The sequence below is a fragment of the Mastacembelus armatus genome, chromosome 19, assembly GCF_900324485.2.
Source record: "Mastacembelus armatus chromosome 19, fMasArm1.2, whole genome shotgun sequence".
Classification (NCBI taxonomy): Eukaryota; Metazoa; Chordata; class Actinopteri; order Synbranchiformes; family Mastacembelidae; genus Mastacembelus; species Mastacembelus armatus.
The window spans coordinates 7540714-7564496 of NC_046651.1; the positions used below are offsets into that span (position 1 = coordinate 7540714).

The 23783-nt window shown below is 41.6% G+C and overlaps 2 protein-coding genes across 2 annotated transcripts; both read left to right on the forward strand.

Moving 5' to 3' along the window:
- The first annotated feature begins 846 nt into the window (after nt 1–846).
- csdc2a (cold shock domain containing C2, RNA binding a) lies at nt 847–7279 on the forward strand. The gene is made up of 4 exons (XM_026315768.1): nt 847–986; nt 3954–4304; nt 4434–4556; nt 4837–7279. The coding sequence occupies exons 2-4, from the start codon at nt 4117–4119 to the stop codon at nt 4997–4999; spliced, it is 474 nt and encodes a 157-aa protein (XP_026171553.1). The 5' UTR covers nt 847–986; nt 3954–4116; the 3' UTR covers nt 5000–7279.
- A 5259-nt stretch (nt 7280–12538) lies between these two features.
- gucy2cb (guanylate cyclase 2Cb) lies at nt 12539–23696 on the forward strand. Its single transcript, XM_026315563.2, has 27 exons — nt 12539–12740; nt 14004–14116; nt 14324–14391; nt 14563–14778; nt 15223–15344; nt 15935–16037; nt 16229–16343; nt 16618–16759; nt 17152–17234; nt 17403–17511; nt 18151–18232; nt 18539–18641; nt 18834–18893; nt 18989–19060; nt 19252–19356; nt 19521–19607; nt 20201–20333; nt 20403–20540; nt 20846–20922; nt 21005–21096; nt 21262–21420; nt 21580–21772; nt 21850–22024; nt 22139–22237; nt 22446–22540; nt 22702–22778; nt 22866–23696. Exons 1-27 carry the CDS (start codon nt 12539–12541, stop codon nt 23077–23079), a joined length of 3234 nt encoding a protein of 1077 aa, XP_026171348.1. The 3' UTR covers nt 23080–23696.
- Nucleotides 23697–23783: the final 87 nt, after the last annotated feature.

The following is a 23783-nucleotide window of genomic DNA, read 5'->3' on the forward strand; positions in this document are numbered from 1 at the left end:
AGCACAGGCACAGTGGGTCAATAATGTAGTCCAGGTGCATTAATGGAGCACTGATTTTCCACATGAATCAAAATGTGAAAACAGCTGTATAATGTTTTTTAAAGCTCTAAATGAAAATTCAGTGTTACCCTGGATTGCACTTCAAATGTATAACAAAGTCTGGGCACATCAGGGAAAAAGAAGGACCCAGTGTTTTAGAAAGATGAACCTATTTTTTTTTTTAACCTCCTTTGAGTCCTCCAGCTAGAAGTGGAATGCTAAATCACAGGAATGTCCCTTTAAAACAGGACCCCCCCCCCCCCCCCCCCCGAAATACTGACCACAGACCAGCTGTTTCTAGAAATCTTGCAGATGATACTTCCCAGTTTCACACTAACATCTGGAGATGATGTCATCAGAAACGTCACGGTAGGAACAGGTCGACTGAAAATTTTAATAATAAATAAAAATGACAAAGCTGATGTCATTTTAATAAAGTAGGCTACAGCTTTAACGGAATACTTACAATCTAAAACATAAACTTGCCATCACATAAGTTGGTTTAACTAGGTTTTCTTTTAAAGGACACATGCACGGCCCCTGTGGATTCGGTTTGTGCAGGCTGAAGTGTGTGATGAAAAGAAACCCCGTCCATTCAGTTCAGTCTCACTAGACCGATTAAAGCATGAAGAAACGTCCCCGTCCGTGATAACAAGGACAAAGAATCGACTGTACTGTGCGTGAAAAAGCCCGCTGTTGTTTTTACACACACATATACACGCGCAAACACGCACACGCACACACTCCCGCACCCCCCGCCCCGTCTCTGCTGCCTCTTTTTTCATTTGCTGCCTTTTTCATCCCGCCTGTGTGCGCCGCATCCATACCAACATCCACTTATTCACCACATGTCCCCCCGCAGCCTCCGCCGGATTTAATTACATAATTGCCTCATTTCACCTCAAAACACGGCCGCATCCGAGCGACAGCTGATCGGCTCCTTCGCGGTAAGTAATCGTTCAATCGATCGGGCTTCTGATCGGTACATATCGTGGTTTTACGCATCCAAGCCTTTTATTCTGTCTGCCGGGACACACGGCGTCGGTTTGTTGCAGTACTGGGATCAAATACCGGGGTGGCAGCCTTTATCTCAGAGCACAGATTTACCATCTCACTCGTCCTCTTTTATTTCTTTTGATTTTCTTAACGCCGAGACGCATTTTGGCCTCACGTTTTCAGCCATGAGTTGAACATCCCAGTGTCGCCCTGTTGTCTCAAGCTGCCACAGCAGGAGAATGTTCTGGAAACAAGGCGCCTGAAGGGCTTTTATTTTCTGCTGAATTATTTAGGCTCAGCCAGACACGCATTCAAACAAATTATACCTGAAAACAGGCTGTTTGTCTCTTCAAATGGCTAATTTAAAGTTTAAAGGCAGCGTGTGTGTGTGTGTGTGTGTGTGTGTGTGTATGTGTGTGTGTGTGTGTAGAGGAGTTTACGTGTCTCCCATGCTGATGCAGAGGAGCAGACAGCCACAGTGCCCTGCTTTCACAGGGAGGTGCTTTTGGCCTTTTGTCTGTCTTTTCAGAGCTCCTCCAGCTCCTTCTGTCCTGTCCAGTCCCAGACCAGACTCCTTCACTGCACCCTGATTAAATCTTTCATCAGCTCTTCAGACACATAAGCACTGCAGAGTCATTACAGGAGTCCATCTGCAGGCCCCTCTCGGCCTAATAACTGGGCTAATGAAGGAGGAGCTCAGGCCAGTAATTATTTAGTGTCCTGTCCTGTGTCACCACCATGACAGACGTGTATGTTCATCATAGCTGCATCAACGCCATCCCAACAAGTTACCATTCGCCATATCTGTCCCCCAAATTAAACCACTGCAGTCCGATGATGGGACCTTTGAAACCTTGTACTGTTTGGGTGTGTGCTCGGACCTGATGGGATAGTCCTGATACTCCAAAGTACAGTTTGCTCTGCTGAAATCCTCTTTTTCTATATGACAGAGATCACAGATGATGTTATTAGTCTTCTCCAAAAAATAATAAAACAGCTATTAACATCTTTTTAAGGAGATGTTCTATTATCAAAACTTACCCATCTACCCCTGAGCACAATTACTTATTCAGTCGACACCATATAGATAGATATCCATGTAAACTGCTTATCTATAGTCTAAAAGATGTTTATTGTTGACATTTACAAAACTGTATGACGCATCATTTTAGTGTGTAGTTTATGAGAAGATGGACAGGGGACGGTCGTAATGCACAGGATTTGTCTCTCAGAGTGAAGTGAAGTCTGGAGCTTTAAAACTCCAGGTAGATGTTAGGGTCTGCCTCGTTTTTGAAAGTGTCCAGCCTGGGATCCTGCAGTCCAGTTCAAAAGATAACCTCCATCCCAGGCTATATTTAGACTGACACCAATTCAGAGATATTGAATGGAGCCTGTGGGTTTCACTCTGGCACACTCTGAATTCATGAGCCTTTGTCAAACATCAGTGCTAACAATCAGTGGGGGCTGGTTGCTCATAAACCCAATCATACCTGCACCAGTGTTTGAGCTGCAATTAAACCAGGTTGCCTGTGTAGAACAATGCCCTGTTGTCCTGTGTGTAGTGAGTGGCATAATGACGAGGCAGCTAACACATCACAGCTCCCAGTTCCAAAATGATAATCAGGTGTGTGTCATTTCGCGATGACGCAGCTCATGGCTTCTAAAATACCTGCGGGTTGTTGTTTGACAGCAGACTCTAAAGAACAATCTCATAATGAACGTCACGTTCGGTATGAGTGAGGATTTTATTATTAATAATGCGCTGAGCCAAAGCCCCCTGGGGGAGGACTGATATTTACATCATCTCAGGACCTTTTCAAACCCAGTGAGATCACAGTCTCACTCGGAAATCAAATTGTTCTGTTATTCTCCAGCTGTCTTGTTGTTTCTACAAACCAGGGAGAAATCTGCTCTAAAACACTGTCATAGTTAACAATTCATAGTCACAGCCTCTGTCTGATCCTTTCATGTGTATTGATTGATTGATTGATTGATTGATTGATTGATTTTACAGTACTAATGTGGCAACCAAACAGCTACATGAGTTTGACTAAATATGTCCCTTAGAATCAAAGAGCATGGGTAATGCCTGCTTTAGCCATTGAGTGCACAGTATATTGATCAGTTTATCAATGCTGAGCAATCTAATCCAACATTAGCATATGTCTGATAAATGACCCTGACACCCCTGACTATGCAATTTTCATCCATTAGGCTTTTTAATGATTTATTGACAGTAGCTCATGTAATAGATTTTCTTGAACCCATAAATAAACCCAATCTTTGTTTATCTGGAAATATCAATATAACCACATTTGGAGAGAAATGGCTTTCACCAGACTTTGACAGTGGCTGCTATTATCATGCTAATTAGCTTAGCAGGCTAATTAGCTTGAAATGAATGGGTGGTTTGCCATTAGCTGAGTAGCTGGTGATACTGGAGTGAATTTAACCTGTTATGGAGGGTGTTTGTAGAGCACACTACTGGGCCTGCAGATATATAACCCAGGTTATATATCATCTTTTTTAACTCCGTCATTCAAAGATGAGGGAGTTAAAAACAGCTTGAAGTATGAGGTCAATTTAGAGGTCAAAGGATAGAGAACGGTGTTTCTGATCATGGGGCCCAACAGGTGAATGATGGCCTGATTCCTGATGCAAGACCCAGAGATCGGCTAAATCATGATTTAATCTTTTAAAAACCTAATAAACAAAAACAAAATGCTGTAGTTTTTTTTGTTTTAAAATAAAAAACTAACTGTATAGATGTTCATGGTCAGTATTTTTAAGTAAATTCAAGCATTAAGGTCATGAAATGCACCTCAGATGTTTATGATTCTTGGTAAACCTCCTTTATTTGATTATACCTTTCTTGCTCTCTCTGCCCTTTCCCTACCTCTCCTGCTCTTTCATTACAGGGTATCATTACTCAGCTCTTTCACTGTAAGACATCCGCACAGAACATCTCACCTCCCCTCACACACACACTCTTGCCATGCAGGAGGTGTAACCCTCCATCCTCTTCATCCTTGGAAACACAAAAACAGAAAAAAAAACCAACTCAATCTGTAACAATTTAAGATGTCAGACCCTGACCCCTCTTCACCGGCGGACACCCCTCTGCCCCTTACCTCTCCGCGCACCCCCCTGCAGCTCTCCTTCCCCTTCCTGAGGGAGGGCAGCCGGGTTTGGGAGAGGGAGAGGAAGCCACCACAGCCTGGAGAGCTGCCCAGCCCACTGCCCACCAAACGCACTCGCACATACTCAGCGTGAGTAGGCGCATAGACACAGTTTCTGCCCTCAGTGTTATCTTTTTTTACACTAATTATATGATATCTGTGATCCTGATTTATGATGCACTGTCCAATTCTTCCTCTCTCTCTCTGTCTATGTTGCAGGACAGTGCGAGCCAAATCAGGTCCAGTATTTAAGGGAGTGTGTAAAAACTTCTCCAGGTCTCAGGGTCATGGATTCATACGTCCTTCTCATGGCGGAGAGGACATCTTCGTCCACATCTCTGAGTGCGTGACCTCATAGTCAGTCCTTCAACTGGGTGGTGAATTTGTTAGTTCAGATTGATCCTGATATATATTTCCTGTTTTGTGGAAGTTGACCTGCTGTGTTGGTTGTTAGATTTTGGAATATACATGTGTTTATAGTTTTTAACTTACATTAAAGTAGCACTTCACTTATTTTACAGATAACTTTATTACCTATGGGGAGTATTTCTCAGCGAGTGATGGCTTGATTTTCATTATTTAATATTTTGTTAAGTTTGTAATGTGTGTGTTTCGTTGACAGCATCGAGGGGGAGTATGTGCCTATGGAAGGGGACGAGGTCACGTACAGGGTGTGCCCCATCCCTCCCAAGAACCAGAAGATCCAGGCTGTTGAGGTGGTGATCACCCACCTGAACCCAGGCACCAAGCATGAGACCTGGTCAGGTCAGATCATCAGCTCCTAGACCAGCACGCCAGGCTGCAGGGCTGCCAGTGGTCTTGGAGTGGAACTGGGGGGAGGGGATTTAGATTTTATTTAAGGTTTTATGTTTTTAGGGTGGTCAGAGAGAGAGGGACCAAGGTGAGGCGTAAGGTGAGGTTCAGCCTATGGTGCATGGTGATGGGAAGGTGTTGGTGAACAGTTTGGGTTGGAAATTAAGCTCTGAATGTACATGTTTGAATGTTTTCCTTTGAAGGTCATAGTTTGATCATTGGGATTGAATGTTTTAGTTGAAAATTTGGGGTTAAGAGGTTGATAATAGCGTTTATACTTCAACCTAAGAAAAATGTTTGAGGTGGAAAATCCATGGTTGTTAGGGAAGCAGTGTGTTAGATGAGTTGGGGTGCTGAAGAAACAGATGAGTTAGAGGCTGAAATGCATTCGAAGTAAATTTGAAGTTAGCCATGGCACACTGCTAGAGTGTCTTCCAAGGGATCAGCTCATCGGAGGTCTGACACTTACTCCCACTTTTATTGTTTCGTTGTTCTCACGATCAATAAATTACGTGCAGCCACTGCCAATAGAAGTGTGACAAACATCTGTTTGAAAATCTGCATTTTAACTCTATTGTGTCTGTGTTTACAAGAACAGATGGAGACAGTTCTCAGTTGTTTACAGTGGGCTTGGCCTGACGTGAAGGGAACAGCCTGTCAGATCTGCCTTCATCTCACAGCGTTAAAATATAAGCACTTCATAGCTGTTCGACATGCCACAGAACGCTAACAAATGGTTATACTGACAGTAGTAAGTCATGTTGAATTTGCTCTTAGTGCATTTCAGCCTCATAAGACGTAAAAGAAATTCTTTTCCTTTTTAATATCGTAGCACTACTGTATTTTGTCATCATGGCAGGTGCAGAGATCCAGTATTACTGTAGCCAGCTCCTATGATGGTCATGTGTTTCAGTGGTAGAGAGAGTTGTGGGATGAGATGTGGGTCTGCTGCTGGGAAACCAGGCCAGAGGGTTTGGGGCCTGGGGAGGACGGAGAGGGGAAGGGGGTCAAGAAATGGGCAGAGGATGGAGTGATTATCCAGAAATGTACTTGAGCACAGATGCAGCTCAATTTGAAATGTTGTAAAGCACGTGCAAGGAAGAAAACCAAGAATAAATCAGCAGTTCCCAAATTGTAGCTCATCAGGTGAAGTTGATAACGTTAAAGAAATAGTTTTACATCTTTGGAAATAAGCATATTTGCTTTTTAAATTGTTTGCAAGAGTTAGCTGTAGATTGATGTCACTCTCCTGTCTGTGTAATACAGCCAGTTAGCTTAGCTTAGCACGAAGACTGGAAACAAGGGGACTCATCTAAGCTGGCTTTACCTATTAACACCTCTATAGCTGATCAATTAAGATGTTTTTCATTTGTTAGTGCATAGGAAACAACACAGTCTTTATGCTAAGCTAAACCAAATAGCTGCTTATTCCTAACTTCGTTGTTTGCATACAAATGTTAGAACACTGTGTCATTCTTTTCATTTAACTCTGGGCAACGAAGTGAATAAGCGAAGCTCCCAAACTGTTTCAGCTATTCCTTTAAACCTCTGATGTAATAAAAACAGATTTCCTCCTGTCTCCTATCATCATGATAAATGACGTCATCTTGTGAAGTGCAGTATTTGCCGCTTTAAGGCTTTAATTTTTCATATTGTTAAAAAAGTAGACGAAAGTGAAAAAGGAGAATAAGTTTTCACGTGAAATTAGGAGGATCGTGCTGCAGAGGATGAACTGCTGATTTTGCTGATTTGCTGATTGATTGATTGAGCGATTGATTGATTTTGGTTAATGATTCAGCAAGTTTCATATGTCACGGCAATCGACTGTGAAAATTTAAAAGAATAAACAGCAGCAAAGGCTTCCTGGAATACGTTTTAAAAGACTATTTATTTATTGACTTATTTATTTTCATTTGTAACTGCAGAAACATCAGGTATTTGTGCAAAGCTAAGCCTGAATACACCTCACTCTAATGATACTGACCTGTCATGATCCCTTTGCTACTGTCACGTCATCACATCAGGTGAAAAAAAGGAAAATCTTCAACTTTTCCCAAACACACGTTTCTAATTTATTTGTAATCCTTGTCTGATTTTTAATAACTTTGTGTGTATGTCTTCACAATAACAAGCTGTTTTGTTGTTTTGGAAACTGGCATGTTGTGTTTGCTGGAGTTTTTACGTAGAAAGTGTTGATTCTGTTTCATCATGCAGTAACACAGCCGAAGCCTTCAGAGCAGCGTCATCAGGTCGTCCTATGCATCTTTGTTTTTGTTTTTTTTATAGTAACACACTGTGTTTGGTTTATTTACTGTGACGAAAACAAGTTTGTGTTCACGAGCACTTTTATTTTTGTCCAATCACTGTGACACTGTCTTTTGTCATTAAGTTAAAATTTGAATAAAACTTACTACTGTATTCACAGACCTGTGTGCAAATGACTTAGATGATACATCGAAAAATATTTTATATATATATATATATATATACAGTAGGTACAGAAAGTATTCAGACCCCTTTAAATTTTTCACTCTTTGTGTCATTGCAGCCATTTGCCAAAATCAAAAAAGTTCATTTTATTTCTCATTAATGTACACTCAGCACCCCATCTTGACAGAAAAAAACAGAAATGTAGAAATTTTTGCAAATTTATTAAAAAAGAAAAACTGAAATATCACATGGTCATAAGTATTCAGACCCTGTGCTCAGTATTGAGTAGAAGCACCCTTTTGAGCTAGTACAGCCATGAGTCTTCTTGGGAATGATGCAACAAGTTTTTCACACCTGGATTTGGGGATCCTCTGCCATTCTTCCTTGCAGATCCTCTCCAGTTCTGTCAGGGTGGATGGTGAACGTTGGTGGACAGCCATTTTCAGGTCTCTCCAGAGATGCTCAATTGGGTTTAGGTCAGGGCTCTGGCTGGGCCAGTCAAGAACAGTCACAGAGAATCTTATTTCTCATAGTCTGGGAGTCCTTCATGTGTTTTTTGGCAAACTCTATGCGGGCTTTCATGTGTCTTGCACTGAGGAGAGGCTTCCGTCGGGCCCCTCTGCCATAAAGCCCCGACTGGTGGAGGGCTGCAGTGATAGTTGACTTTGTGGAACTTTCTCCCATCTCCCTACTGCATCTCTGGAGCTCACCCACATCTTTGGGTTCTTCTTTACCTCTCTCACCAAGGCTCTTCTCCCACGACTGCTCAGTTTGGCTAGACAGCCAGGTCTAGGAAGAGTTCTGGTCGTCCCAAACCTTTTCCATTTGAGGATTATGGAGGCCACTGTGCTCTTAGGAACCTTGAGTGCTGCAGAAATTCTTTTGTAACCTTGGTCAGATCTGTGCCTTGCCACAATTCTGTCTCTGAGGTCCTTGAACAGTTCCTTCGACCTCATGATTCTCATTTGCTCTGACATGCACTGTGAGCTGTAAGGTCTTATATAGACAGGTGTGTGCCTTTCCTAATCAAGTCCAATCAGTTTAATTAAACACAGCTGGACTCCAATGAAGGAGCAGAACCATCTCAAGGAGGATCAGAAGAAATGGACAGCATGTGAGTTAAATATGAGTGTCACTGCAAAGGGTCTGAATACTTATGACCATGTGATATTTCAGTGTTTCTTTTTTAATAAATTTGCAAAAATTTCTACATTTCTGTTTTTTTCTGTCAAGATGGGGTGCTGAGTGTACATTAATGAGAAATAAAATGAACTTTTTTGATTTTGGCAAATGGCTGCAATGACACAAAGAGTGAAAAATTTAAAGGGGTCTGAAAACTTTCCGTACCCACTGTATATATATATATATATTGTTTTTTCACTTGTGTCAGTGTGAAGTGGAATAAGTAGGGCAGTTATTTTCAGAACCTTCTTAACGTCGACAAAGTTATTGCAGCCTCAGTGTCTCAGACAGGTGTGTGTGATCTTAGGAAATATTCATCTCAGCTTGTTTTGAGATTGATTTATATCCATGTCCTGTCTCACAAAATGCCAACAGAGGATCCCAGCACAAATTATCTGTTATTTTTATTATATAAATCTGACTGATGGGTTCAAACCACATGGATCAATGAAAAAAGGCCTTTGGTAAAATCAAAAACACTGGGAACTAGACTGGCTTTTAACTCCTTTAAAAGAAACAGTCTATAGGTGACAGACCTGGCAACCCCAAGACACAGAAACAGACACATCTTACTGGATTTCTACTTATACCAAGGACAGTAGTGAAGAAAGTGTTTGGATCCTTCACATTAGTGCAAGTAGCAAGAACATCATTTTAAAATACTCTGTTATGAGAAAAAGATGTAATAAAAATTTGTGATGAGACCGTTCTACTTTATTTTTATTCATTTTTCCAGTTGAAGCCATCACTCTGACCACTAGGTGTCAGTAAAGGTTAGCTTTTCAACTCCAACTACAAGACAGGTGTGGACAGTGCAGCCTTCTGCATAGGGAACAGGTGAATTTCTCTCTGAAGGGAGTGAGAATTTATTGTAGTAAGTAAGTGTAGTAAGATACATGGGTATATTAAATACATTTTTACAAGGAAAAAACAAAAAACCCTGACATGTCCAGATGTTGGATGTGTTAGGAGGTGATAGCAGCGAAATCAATGATATCAACTATGGCAATAAAAGACAAAGTAAGCAAACAAAAGGATAAAGCATAATGAGGCAGAAAAGATGGGACGTGATCACATTCATGCTGTTTGTTTAGTTTTCAGACATCACTTTTTAATCGCCCCATTTCTTTTAAACATGAAGACTGCAGCCATATATAAAGGACAGAGAAATGCCTAGAAGAGTTTAAAACACTTGAACTGATTTCTGTGATTTAAATCACTGGCTTCATTTTTGTGCTTATGAGTTAATACATTTTAAAAAAGTACAGTATGTTCACAAGTGTCCACTGGATGATACATAGACCCCTTGGTCAATTATTAACAACATATGTACGTCATCAAGTGCCAGAAATGACTGGGAATGTAAATGAAAGACATTTTGCTTTGTAGAATAAAACATAATGTTGACACAGTATGACACTGTAGTGTGTGAGAAGGGCAGCACAGTGGATGAGTGGTTAGCACTGTTGCCTCACAGCAAGAAGGTTTCTGGTTTGAAACCCAGCAGGGGACTTTCTGTGTGGAGTTTGCATGTTCTCCCTGTGCTTGTGTGGGTTTTCTCCAGGTACTCTGGTTTCCTCCCACAGTCCAAAAACATGTATGTCAGGTTGATTGGTGACTCTGAATTGCCCATAGGAGTGAGTGTGAGTGTGTGAGGTTGTTTGTCTCTATGTGGCCCTGTGATGGACTGGTGACCTGTCCAGGGTGTACCCCTGCCTTTCACCCAAAGAGAGCTGGGATAGGCTCCAGCAGATCCCTGAGACCCTGGTTAAGGACTAAGTGGGTATAGATGATGGATGGATGGGAAATTGCCTCAGATATATTGGCTGACAAACATGCAGCTCAGCCCATGCTGTAAAAATCAACAATCCCATCATATTATTCTTTTTGTCTCCCACAGTCCAGTTCACTTGGAAAAAAATCTTTCAACAACATCAATTAGGACATTGAGCAGAAACTAACTGCAGTAAAAAGATATTTACCCTCAATTTAAATGTAATTTAATAAACCTCTTATAACAGTGAAATGATGTCCTTGAAGCAAGAATAACACTACTGGATAAAACACACATAGTAACCAGGAAACACACTTTTGTTGGTTTATTTGATTACTTTATAATTTTTATTGCCAGATTCTGGCTGGTTCCCATGACGTTACAGTGATTGATGACTAGTAATGGTGTCGAGGAGAGTAGGTATGGGAAATGAATAGTTTTGTGTGTGTATGTGTAAGAAAGACACACAGACATAGACACACAATAGAAAAAGAGGGTGGTGGTATCCTCTGGACAGTGATTGTTCCACGTCATGAGTTAATAATCAATTCCTGTCATTAAATTGTGTGTGTGTGCACCAGACGAAAATGACTGTGTATAGATTAATCATTTAGCAATTTAATTAACTGCAAGAAGTTGAACTAACTGAGAGAGGGGACGCATAATTAGCTGCAGGATTCAGCTGCTTCAGCCTTCCCCAGTGACTCGACTGCAGGGTGTGGATAGACGTGCGTGGTCCAGATAAAGCTTCCTGAAAAGATTCACACAAACATGTGTGGTTTTACAGCATGCATGTTATCTGTCATGACTTTTATGGCCGCTCCAACCTTTGCTCTTCTCCTTTCTCTCTTGCTTTCTTTATCCCCACACTGTGTCTTTCAGAAATGCACAAGCTGTTTCTGTACATGTTTGCCGTCTGCCTGGCTGTGACACACACTGAGAACACGTCATCTTGCCATGTGCCATTTGCAGGATGGACTCATTATTTGTCATAAAATACACTTATTTTGCCATAAAAAGGTTTTTTAACATCACAAAATTTTTATGTGTACTTCCTTTCAGCTTCCTTTCAACATAACCAGTAAGCAGAGATTGGATGAGCAATCCTTGTTGATCCAACGAAATAAAACCTTTTCTTTTAACACATTTTAAAGTCATTATCTGGTGGTTGTCCGGTTTAGGCTAAACCTGGAAACAGACGGTGTTGGTGCTCTCATTACACATACAACTGATGGACTGTGTAAGTGACAGCCCCTGCTCTGAGTATAGATGCATTTTACTGGTGAAGGAAAATGGTTTGAAATGATGAAGTTGTGTGCAACACCACAGTGGGGTGGCAGGTCCCCCTGTAGATCCACCCCTGCCTGGATGCGAAGATGTGTGGCGTTATGTGACATGGTTAATAATTTGAATTTTATCTGGCCACTTCTTGATTAGTGACAGAAGCTAATTAAGTTTGAACAAAAGCATTATTTTATAGGAAACTATAAGTAGTTTATAACAATGAAACTCTGAGGTTTTCTCATCTGCGTCCTGGGAACAGGTAAAAGTGTATTCACCAAAATGTTGGTGCTGATCACAGAAAATATTTCCTTTGGTTAAAGATCTGCTCCTTTGCTTCAACTTCCCTTCTGAAATATGAAGAGAACTGGCTAAGTTAATGTGTTAATAACAGTGAATGAGGGAGAACCACTGTTTGTTTCATGGCCTGAGATCTGTGTTACCAGGCTCACAGCCAGCTAAAATCTGTGCTCCTTGTTGTTCATAGAGACCTTGTTGCAACAGCAGCGAGGTTATATGACCTGCCCCTGCGTCTTTAAAAGTTGTATATTAACACTGATGTGAGGGGGACAGGTGAGCAGCCACTAGGAGCAACAGAGGAAGGGTGAATCTGAGACGTGAACGACGCAGATGAGGAAACGGATGAGGATTTGGGTGCTGGATATAGTTTGTGTGAAATAAACCTTTGTGGGAGGCCTTGGCGGGTCAGAAACAAACTCATTTAACGATTTTGTGACAAATATTAAGTGGACATTCTTGTGTGGGCTGTCTGAACAATAGAAAGACTTTACCAGACCATGGACTCTCTTTAACAACCCAGAAAATCGAAATGTCCAAGCTGAAAATGGGTCAGAGTGGCTGGTGGTTGCGTCTATGTATCCTGTGGATTCTTGCTGCTCTGTGTCGGGGTGTCGGGCAGTGTTGGATTGGGGTTACAGTCAATGTGATCCTACTGCAGGATGGGGAGTCTCCCTGGAGCCTGAATTTTGTGGAAAAAGAAATACTGAAGGGCATAGAGACAGAATCAGCCATTAATGCTGGACAAGGTAATGAAATAAAAAAATACAATATCTGCATCTATACACAAATATCAGTCTGTTGAATTACAAATTTGAGCAAAGTTATTGATGCAAACATTACACAATGCATCTGTTTACTGTTCTATGACACTGCTGTGATTTAATTAACTATAATTTCATACACAAATTAATGTTGCATTGAAACACATTTGTAATGTGTCTTTTTGTGTCTTATGCTACAAATTTATCAATCATACCTACCAAAAAAATCCATAGCAGACAGGTTGCAACACATAGTTCATTGTATTGTGAACTAAAAAGAAACTCTATAACTCTATAATGCTTGATGTGTTGCGCTCGATCGTAGTCTGGGTGATAATAAAAATATAAAGATTTGACCCACTTCAATGTGGATGGATAAACCAGCTTCAAACCTGGGATCAAAAGCTACAACTGGGCTCCTGCTGTTTGTACTAACTTGGTCAAACACATTTGTGTAACAGTACGAAGCAGGTGCATTTTGACAGAGGCCAAGACAGGCCACTATCATTTGAGTCAAATCACAAATTACCAGTTGAGACATCATAAAAATGAAGCTATTGTGGCTCTGGAACATATGTGGAGCACCTACACCGCACTGAAGGGCATGTTGGCGACATACTGCCATGTTTCTAGCCAGGGACTGTGGATTTTGTTAGTTAAGCCAATGTTAACAGTTAGTGCTATTTTTGATTATTTGTTTTTGATGAGCATAAGAAAGTAAACCACGATGGATATTCTGTACACACTCCCAGTGCATACTGTTGTAACACATGGAGAAATTCAAAGCTAATAGTTGCTCAGCATTCAGCCAGTGGTCAGTTTTTACTCAATTCTTAATTCAAATTAATATATTAGAAATTATAAAATAATTATAATTATTATAATTAATTATAATAATAATTATTTTATATATTTATTATTATTTGTTATATAATTTAGTTTAATGTAATTAATGTAATATAACCTAATTTATTTTTATATACATTATTATTATTAGTTTTTTATAAATAAAAATATATTCATTCAATCCATTTCACTCAAACAGCTGTGAAAAACTAAAGATTGAAAAAAAAAATGTATGCATTGTTTTTTCTAAATCTGTGATGGACTGGTGACCTGTCCAGGGTGTCCCCCTGCCTTTCACCCAAAGAGAGCTGGGATAGGCTCCAGCAGATCCCTGTGACCCTGAATAGCAAATAGTGGGTATAGATGATGGATGGATGGATGTTTTTTTTAAATATCTTTCAGGTGGGGCATTTTATCTCACAGCCAACTTTGGTGGGTTCAACACAACCATTTATCGACACAGAGGCTGCCCGAGTAGCACGTGTGAGGGAGTGCATGAGCTAAATAAACTTATGGTAAGTAGCTGCAGGTTTGCATCGATGTTACACACACGTTATACTTGTTTTTTAGCAGTCGGTATGCATACAGTAAATCTTCCTGTTTGCTGCTCCTGGCTGCTGCTGCAGTTCCAGTTATGAAAAGCAACGTATATCAGCTCTCCTAACCTTAAAGCCACATGTACAGATGGCCTAAAACACTCACACTGTCGATTACTCCTACAGAAATCAGGTAACCTGGGATGTGCTGTGCTTGGGCCCACCTGCACCTACGCTGCTTTCCAAATAGTTGAGTGAGTAGTAACTTTTTCCGCACACAATTCATACACAACAATAAAATTTAGAACTACAATTCGCTCCTCAATGTAAATAAATGCTACAGTATTGTGTGGGTGGTTTTGTAGTGGACATGTCTGTCCCCCTTCAAAGCAGACATCATTCATCCTGCTGTCTCTCTCTGTCAGTGCGGAAAAAGGCCTAAAGCTCAGTACCCCCATCATCTCAGCGGGAGCCTTTGGCCTCTCCTGTGACTACACACTCAACCTGCAGCGGCTCCTGCCCCCGGCGCGCAAGATCACTGACTTCTTTATCCACTTCTGGAAATACCAGGACAAACTCAAACCTGAGTGGAAGACAGCCTACGTTTATAAGAAACAGACCAACACTGAGGATTGCTTTTGGTGAGTTACCTGGGAGGTGTCTTTAAAGAGTAACTGATTTTTGTGAGTGAATGTGTTCATTGATTTTGGGGGGAAAAAAAACACTATTCCTTTTCTTGGACCAAAATCAATTTTCTGAGTTTTTCTAGTCTTAGTCTGTTTATCATACCTTCACATCCCAGAGGGTATGTGGAAATATACATGAGGCATAAGTCGGAACTACTTTCTACACTATCCTGAGCTTTGATTTCTATATGGTAAAGGTGTTAACTAGGATTAGGGAACATCCCTAAAAATCTTCAAAGTGGAATTTTGAGTTCTTGCTAAAAATGAGCCACTAAAATCATTTCTGAGACTTTGCTGTGAGTCTCTGTGATGAAGACAGACTGGTATGATGTGAAGGAAATCCAGACAGTGATGTGGAAACTACAGGAAATCCTGTTGTTCTGTGATTTTCTCCTGCAGGTATATAAATGCATTGGACGCAGGCTCGAGCAAGTTCGCCCAGAATATTCAGAGACAGGTCCTGCGCAAACCAGAAGAACTGAAAACAGTACTTACATCACCCAGAAACAGGACAAGTAATTGTAAGTACAACACACACCTCTGTGTGTGATTTATCTATTTAGTTAGTGTCACAGACGTTTCATGACATTGTAAATCCTCCAGTTTTACAAGCCATCAGGAAAGAAATACAACCATAAACGATGTACAAATACCGGGGTATAAAAGGGACTTGTATGCAGGGCTGGTTCAGGGCAGTTTTGCATTTATGTTGGTGTTTTATTTTACTTTCGTGGATTATATTTTATATTTAGTGATTTTATTGTTTAATTTGGATTGTATAGCTTGTGTTGTGTCTTTTAACATCTTAGCAACATGTGGGAAATAACCACGTTCACGTTCTCCTGGTTTTTTTTTAATGTTTGCAGTTCATAAACACACTGTCAATCAAAAGTTTAGAGACACTTTCCCATAGAAAAGAATGAGAACTTGTCTCCAAACTTTTGATTAGGAGGGGGGTGTAAATCATATAATATTGTGATGTTCAGGAAAAATAACATCAGACTCTTAAATGTGTTTGGTCATGAGACAGAAATACAGATAATGTCCATTGCTCATCAGAAGCATTGGAACTGCATAAACAGCTGGTTTGTGTTACATTTCCTGTCTGCAGTGTTCATCATCTGTGGATCACCCATGGACGTTGTGGAGGTGAAGAATATTTCAGCAGAGGCAGACAGCAGTGACATTCTCTTCCTCCTGATTGATCTTTACAAGTCAGTCCCTGTTAGTCACTTCATCTTTTCTCTCATCTCCACTTTGTCTCTCTGTCTCTGTCCTGTAGACATGTTGCACCTCGTGTAGTTATTGTTACTCTGGCTTTATAAATGGTGCCCAGCATCGTCCTCTGCAGTATGTGGCACACTTGTAAGTTTTTGTGCGTCTCTCCTGCCTTCTCACTATGCAGTGACAAATACTACACCAACACTTCATCACTCCCGTCCATGAAGAACGTGCTGGTGCTGACCATGCCCAACACCAGAAACTACACCATCAACACAGACCCCAAAGACAGCAACATGGTGAGGAATAAGGGCATCAGAGTTTCTGGACTTCCTTCTTTCTTTCACACTGTTTAAAGAAACTGTTTCAGATTTTGGAAAATAAAGCGAAACTGTTGAACTATTGCTTTAAACGTCAGCGGGCATCCTCTTCTGCTGTACACTGACATGCTGTCTGTTTAGAATTAGCTGGTCCACTTAAAGGGCCAGTTCACCTACATTACAAATTGTTCCTGTTATTCTCTCTCTGATGATCCTCACAAAGTAGCTCCAATTGTCTTGCCTATCCCTGCAGATGAACGACTACATGGCTGCGTATCATGATGCGGTGCTGCTGGTAGGCCGGGCGATGAGGGATATCATTAAAAAACCTCCATCAGAGCTTCAGGACATGGAGTATGTCAGTGTGCGTTACTTCAGAAACACCTCCTTTGATGGTAAGGACTGAGGAAGAGTTTGCAGGAGAAAAACAGAGGAAAGCAAAATGAATCTCCTTCATGCCAGCAGTCGCTATGGGTGTTTGTGTCTTTTTTGCTTAATGCTGAATAAATCAGTTTGTCATCTGAAGAGACACAAACCTCAGTGGCCCTGAGAGTTGACGCTGGTCACCGCGAGGTCTCACAGATGGGCCCTGTCAACTGTTGTCACTTCTTTGTGTTTTCCACTGAAGTGATGGGGAGATTAGGTGCTATGTGTGGCCCGCAGGCTGTAGCTGAAAGTAGCTTGTGTGTAGTGGAGCGAGCACTCACATCACTAATGTGACGTGAAAGGCATGGCAGCATTCAGCCACGTGTTCATGTATAAAGATTTGTTTCATGGTTCTGCTCAGGACTCAGTGGACACTACAAGCTGGACCAGCATGGAGACAGGGATGTGAATCTCTCACTCATTTACACCACTAATGACAACAAGGTACTTTCTTCTTCTATGAAAATTATTTGACCAATTAACATAGAAAATAGGAAAAAATCGGTCTTGTTCGGAAAAAAAAAAACTTTGTCAGTAAGGTAGAGCCGCCCTGTGATGAATCTGTTTCTGTCTTTGTGTCTTATGATGAAATGAATATATTTTAATTCTTAGTACCGAGTTTTATTCATGTTCGACACTGAGCACAACCAGACCACGCTATCTGAGATCGCCCCTTCCTTCATCTGGGGAAAACGGCTTCCTGATTACAAACCAGATACAGGTAAAACACACACACACACACACACACACACACATGCACACAGCCTTAACTAATCTGTCACAAACTCTAATCATTAACTTCCCTCCCACACACTTTGACACACAAATGCGCAGACAGGCACAGAGGTGATTGATTATCAGATGTTTATTGATGTCGGTGATGTGATAGAAGCTGGCAGTGGACTGATCTGAGACTGAACTCCAGATGTAGTGTACAGCAGGAAGATATACATATATGCATAAATAATAACACAAACATTGTATTTCCTCCCTTTAAACTGATGAAGGAAAGTTTTAATAGGTTTAATAGTGTTTTTTTCTCTTTATTTGGTATTTTGACAAACAAATCAGATCAATACATTGAGACTTCAGTGGGTTTCCTGAGCTGGGATTGATATTAAGTTAATTGTGTCATCAATTGTACACATAGTTGATTGAAGGTGGACTAAATGGAGACTCTTTTATTTCCTTTTGATTGAGACATATGTAGACCCTGCCCTCCACAGATAGACCTGAACACTGCAGCTCTGAAGCTCCTCAGCTCAGCCTGTGTTTATCTGTTCTCCTGTTCTTAGAAACATCAGTGCTAAGTGCAACAGCTGTACTTTTTTTTTTTTTTTTTTTGTCTTCACACCTTCAGGTCTGGCTACTCCTGACATCGTTGTCATTGTGCTGGGTGTCACAGTGGTTGTGGTGGCCACCATCGCCTTCATTTTCTACCGGTGAGCACTATTCAGCAGGGACACACAGACCAGTACAGGGCTGTGAGCTACAGCAGCCTTATCATGGGATGTGTAGTCATTCAATACTTAAGAGTAGACTATGCATAAATGCTGCAGGACTACAAACTTGTTCTATACATAGATTTAAAGAAAATATAGTTGAAAAGGATGTGTATTGAATTTTTTATTTCTATTTTTAAGTGTTTATGTAGAATTTACAGAATAACCACATTAAGATGAGCAGGTACCGTGTTCCACATCTTCATAGCTGGTGTATTAATGTTGTCTAATTGTTTTCTGATGCAGACAGAACAGGAGAGGCCGTCTGCTCAGGAAGCGCTGTTCCCACATCCCCTCTGATCTCATCACACTGCTGGAGAACAACGAAGTCAACATCATCTCTCTCAAAGTAAATGTGGAGTAAACCTCTCAGTCAGCAATGTGGCTTGTTGTGCCAGTGCAGGAGGCTCAGCTCCAGACTTAAATGAACATTTTCTCTTCAGACGCTGCTTTGAGTTGATCTTATTCTTGACTATGAATTAACCACAGCAGACAGACATGTTTGACATCTTTACTGTATGTTACAATCTGCCCCTGTTAGATTGAAGACGAGAGGAAAAGCACCAACCTAAAGATCCGCCGTGCACTCTATGATAAGAAGGTACACAACAATGGAGGATAGTGTTCAAATCTCTCCCCTTGCATTGTGTTGAATATGTGGATGTGATATGTTTGGTGGTGCTGCAATGCTTTCAGATTGTGATTCTGAAGGAGCTGAAGCATTCAGATGGAAACTTCAGTGAGACCCAGGAGATGGAGCTTGATGCGGTAACACACACACACACACACACACACACACACACACACAGCAGCTGGCTTGTGTTTTACTGACTGATGTATACTCAGATCTATGTTCCACCTGTCCCCTGTGTTAATGTTTTTCCAAACTAGCCTCTGCGCCATTGAAAGACCTGGTGTTTCATATGACAATGACATTATCCTCCCTCTTTTCTCTGCAGCTCCTGCAAATCGACTATTACAACCTCACAAAGTTTTATGGCACAGTGAAGTTTGATCAGGGTGTGTTTGGTGTGTTCGAGTATGGAGAGCGCGGCTCACTTAGGGTATGTAGGGCACAGACACATTCAGTACAAGTCCACTGAGGTGTCAGTGGAAGAACTGCAGTGCTTTTCTTTTCCAAAGTCTCACAAACAGGCCCCACAGTGTGAATAATGCCAGAGACACACACACACAAACACAAATGTCCTCTTTCTCTGTCTTCTTCTAGGGTGTGCTGGACGACAAGATTTCATATCCAGAGGAGACCTTCATGGACTGGGAGTTCAAGATCTCAGTCATGTACGACATCGCCAAGGTGAGGCCGAGACGTTGGGCTCTGATGAACAACACACATGAAGTGTTGTATTGTACATAGTCACACACGATGTAATACGGAGCCTTTTGAATGACTTCTATCTTTCCTTAAAGGAATAGTTCACAAATACTTTTTGGGGGATATTTTACTCTACTTTGCTTCAGATGTCCTGATAGGCAGGTTTTATTACCTCCAGATCTATCCACTGTTTTCTGCTTCCAGTGTTAGTGCTAAAAAAATGGGATCACTTGTTGCTCATTGATAAATTGAATAATTCCTTTTGATTTGGAATCTGTGCCAGAGGACAAACGTCATGAAACTGTACACAGCACTTATATAGTAATTGCACTGTGATTATGAAAGCAGAAAACAGCCAGCACAGTTAATAGGAGATGAAATCTGATTTATAATGCGTTACTGATGGATTAGCACCAGCACTTTACCCACTAGGAACTGTTGTTTTAGTTCCCAGTGGCTGCCAGCAGAGGGTAGTAAATGTCACATATTCTTGCAGCTTGATGTAAATGTCCTCAATAATGTCCTCCATCAGAGTGTGGGACTGTCCCCGTCTCATGTTAAATTACTCTGTGTAGGGTATGTCCTACCTCCATGCCAGTGATATTCAGGTGCACGGTCGCCTCAAGTCCACCAACTGTGTGGTGGACAACCGCGTGGTGGTGAAGATCACAGACTTTGGCTGCAACACCTTTCTTAACCCCGGCAAAGGTAAAACCAGAGTCAAGGTGTGTCCACTGTAAAGTTCTTTCTACTCCACTCTCCCCTTCCTCCTCCCAGACTTGTGGACTGCTCCGGAGCACCTGAGGAGACATGGCACCTCTCAGAAAGGAGACGTCTACAGCTTTGCCATCATCGCTCAGGAGATTGTTCTCAGGAAGAGCACCTTCTACACTGAGTGCTGCTCCAGCCAAGAAGGTGTAACGCACTTACACAAGCACAGTCCAAAAATAAGCCCACACACGCTGAGCTCTGAGCATTGTACTTCTCATACAAAGCTATTTTTAAGGGGCTGAGGGAAAATTATTAAGGTGGGTGAGGCTCAGAAAGGGGGAGGATTTTGTATGTATGACTTACTTTTTTGTTCCTCTTCTGCTTGTGTGAAAAGCTTTAATGACCAGACCACATAGAGTATATATTCCACATAATTATCCAAATGTATCCAACAGAAAAATATCAAGACAGATTTAATAATGTTGTGTGGGATTAATGTTTCCTAACAGAGAAACTGACCAGGGTCATGATGTCCTACTTCAGACCTGATCTTAACTTTCAGAGGGTTTCAGAAAAAGAAGCTGAGGTGAGTTGTTTTGCCGTTTGTGGTTGTCTGACGTTGTGTGTTGTCTGTGTTGTGTGTTTTAAGTGTTGTCTTTTGTCTCTAGGTGTACATGTTAATAAAAAGCTGCTGGGATGAGGATCCAGAAAAAAGACCTGACTTTAAGAAGGTAGAAAGTTGTCTGGGGAAAATCATCAGGTGATCGCTCTCTTTAGGTTTTTGGCCTCCTGATGTACTGTATGCTCAGCCTGCTCAGCAAGCTCTGAGAGATGAACTTCACATTTAGTGTCAGTTTTATTGAGTTAGTTAATATTGTTTCTCTTCCTTCCTCATTCCTCTGCCACACTTTCCCTGGTCCTTCAGTAAAATCCATAACCAGGAAAATGAGAGCTACATGGATAACTTGATCCGGCGGCTGCAGATGTATTCCAGAAACCTGGAACACCTCGTGGAAGAGAGAACGGCCCTGTACAAAGCTGAGAGGGACCGGGCAGACCGCCTCAACTTCATGCTACTTCCTGGGTCTGTTTCATGCTACAGAGCTTTTCTATCACTAATGTCTGGTTTAAAATCAACTCTAATAAACTGATATTGTAGCATGGTTGGTGATGGAGTATTGAGAACCACTGGTTTAGCCAGTTGAACTGGTATGAAAGCTCATGTTGGTGTTTTGCTGTGTAGCCCAGTGGTGAAAAGCCTGAAGGAGACCGGTGTGGTGGAGCCAGAGCTGTACGACGAGGTGACCATATATTTCAGCGACATCGTCGGTTTCACCACCCTGTGCCAGTACAGCACGCCAATGGAAGTCATCGACATGCTCAACGACATCTACAAGGGCTTTGACAGCATCGTGGATCACCATGATGTGTACAAGGTATTGACAGGGGTGAAATTTAACACACACACACACACACAGAGTAGGGATCAGACATGACACCATTTCTTCTTCAGGTGGAGACCATTGGGGATGCCTACATGGTGGCCTCTGGGCTGCCGAAGCGAAATGGGAACAGACATGCGGTGGACATCTGTCGCATGGCACTGGACATCTTGGAGTTCATTGGTACCTTCCAGCTCCGACACCTGCCTGGTATCCCTGTGTGGATACGCATCGGTGTTCACTCAGGTACACAGCACAGAACTCAGAGATGTGCTCATTATAGCATGGTTTTATCCTGGAAACATCTGTAATCTGGGAGAGAAACTGGACTCAACATCTTTGTGTGTGTGTGTGTGTCAGGTCTCTGTGCAGCAGGTGTCGTGGGGATAAAAATGCCCAGATATTGTTTGTTTGGAGACACAGTCAACATCGCTTCTCGTATGGAGTCTACAGGACACCGTGAGCAGAGGAATAAACACACAGACATTTAATGACTAATGATTTCCACTGAAATTCATGCAGCAAACCACTGTGGTCTAGTTGTTTTACATTAATGTGTACTTCACATTACTCATTACTCTAGTGCAATCAGAGTAGCTACCAATCAGCCTAATTAAATCAGTTTACCATAGCCATGCTTTTTATGTTATCTTTTAATGTCTTCCAGCCCTGCGGATTCACGTCAGTCAGCCTACTATAAATATCCTGCAGAGGACAGACTGCAAGTTTGAGTATGAGATCAGAGGAGAAACAAATCTGAAGGTAAAGATGGATTTCTCCAGTATATTTATTAAGCACATCAGACCAATGAGATTTGAATTCAAAAACTATAATAATTTCTATAGAAGGCAGTGACAACAGTGATGTTTTCCCTGGCACACGCTAATGCCAAGAATCATAAATCTGTGTGTGGGTTTTCCAAGGATAAAGGCACAGAGACGACCTACTGGTTGACAGGTGAAGCCGGCGAAGACTACAACCTCCCAACCCCGCCCACAACGTAAGCAAACCATGTGTGAACAAACCAGAGCGTAAAGGCAACACTTGGTGCTATGTGTCAATAAATCTTGGGCCCTTTCGTTCACAGAGAGAATGTTCAGAGGCTCCAGCAAGACCTGGCCAACATGATCCTGACGTGTCTGGAGCGCCGCTGTCGTGGGTCTGTCCGGAGGAAGAAGCTGCTCCCCTGTCAGAGGAAGGAGGATGACAAGGACCAGGAGTCAGAGGTGGAGTCTGAGAGTGGCCACCCTGAGTATCTGCATCTGGCCAGTGTGGATAACACCCTCAGTACCTTTCTGTAGGACAAAACCTGGAAGACTGGATGTTATTGCAGGGGAAGGGAAGACAAAGTTCTTTAGGAGTTGAAAAAACTAAAATACCCACACACTCTCTTTTAAGACCTGAAAGTCCAAGTATGGATATATGTCATAATGTCCTCTAATTGTTGGTTCCTGCTGCATAAGATGGACAAGGGTGTGAAAGGGTGTTTATTTCAGGACTTTTGCTCATTAGAAATGAGAAATGGCTAGAACTTGTGCAGCAGGCAGGGATGTGAAGATAACAGGGAGTCAAGCAGAGACAGGACCTGTTGTAAACTGATCTGTTCCATCAGAGGCTGTGGGGAAAATGTCTAGTAGCTAATGTTCTTGTACAAATGGACCTTTTTGTAGCATATTTATTTGCTGCTTGGTCTAAGACTGTGGAAGCCAGATGCACGATCCTGCATCTACTGTGTGTCCAGTGCTCAATATATCTGTGTAAGGGAAATAGTGAGTATTTGTTAAGCAGGATGACAATAAGACAAAAATGACTTGTAACATAAGACAATAGACTGGATTGAATCTAGTGATCTGTTTATGTTCTTTTTATTTTTGCACTAGGGACTTGATATGCATGTACATGTTTGACTGTAAATGAAAACGACTGCTTGCTGGCTGCTCATGTGAATCACTGGATGACATGTGGGTGGTCGGTGTCCAAACAATGACATATTAAACTTTATTTT

Excerpts from the sequence above, each read along its gene's own strand:
- csdc2a (XM_026315768.1), top strand. The coding sequence starts at position 4,117 with ATGTCAGACCCTGACCCCTCTTCACCGGCGGACACCCCTCTGCCCCTT. Across the intron at positions 4,305-4,433 it reads CGCACTCGCACATACTCAGC|GACAGTGCGAGCCAAATCAG; the intron begins GTGAGTAGGCGC and ends TCTATGTTGCAG. Across the intron at positions 4,557-4,836 it reads ATCTTCGTCCACATCTCTGA|CATCGAGGGGGAGTATGTGC; the intron begins GTGCGTGACCTC and ends TTTCGTTGACAG.
- gucy2cb (XM_026315563.2), top strand. The coding sequence starts at position 12,539 with ATGGGTCAGAGTGGCTGGTGGTTGCGTCTATGTATCCTGTGGATTCTT. Across the intron at positions 14,779-15,222 it reads AACACTGAGGATTGCTTTTG|GTATATAAATGCATTGGACG; the intron begins GTGAGTTACCTG and ends TTTCTCCTGCAG. Across the intron at positions 16,760-17,151 it reads CAGAAACACCTCCTTTGATG|GACTCAGTGGACACTACAAG; the intron begins GTAAGGACTGAG and ends GGTTCTGCTCAG.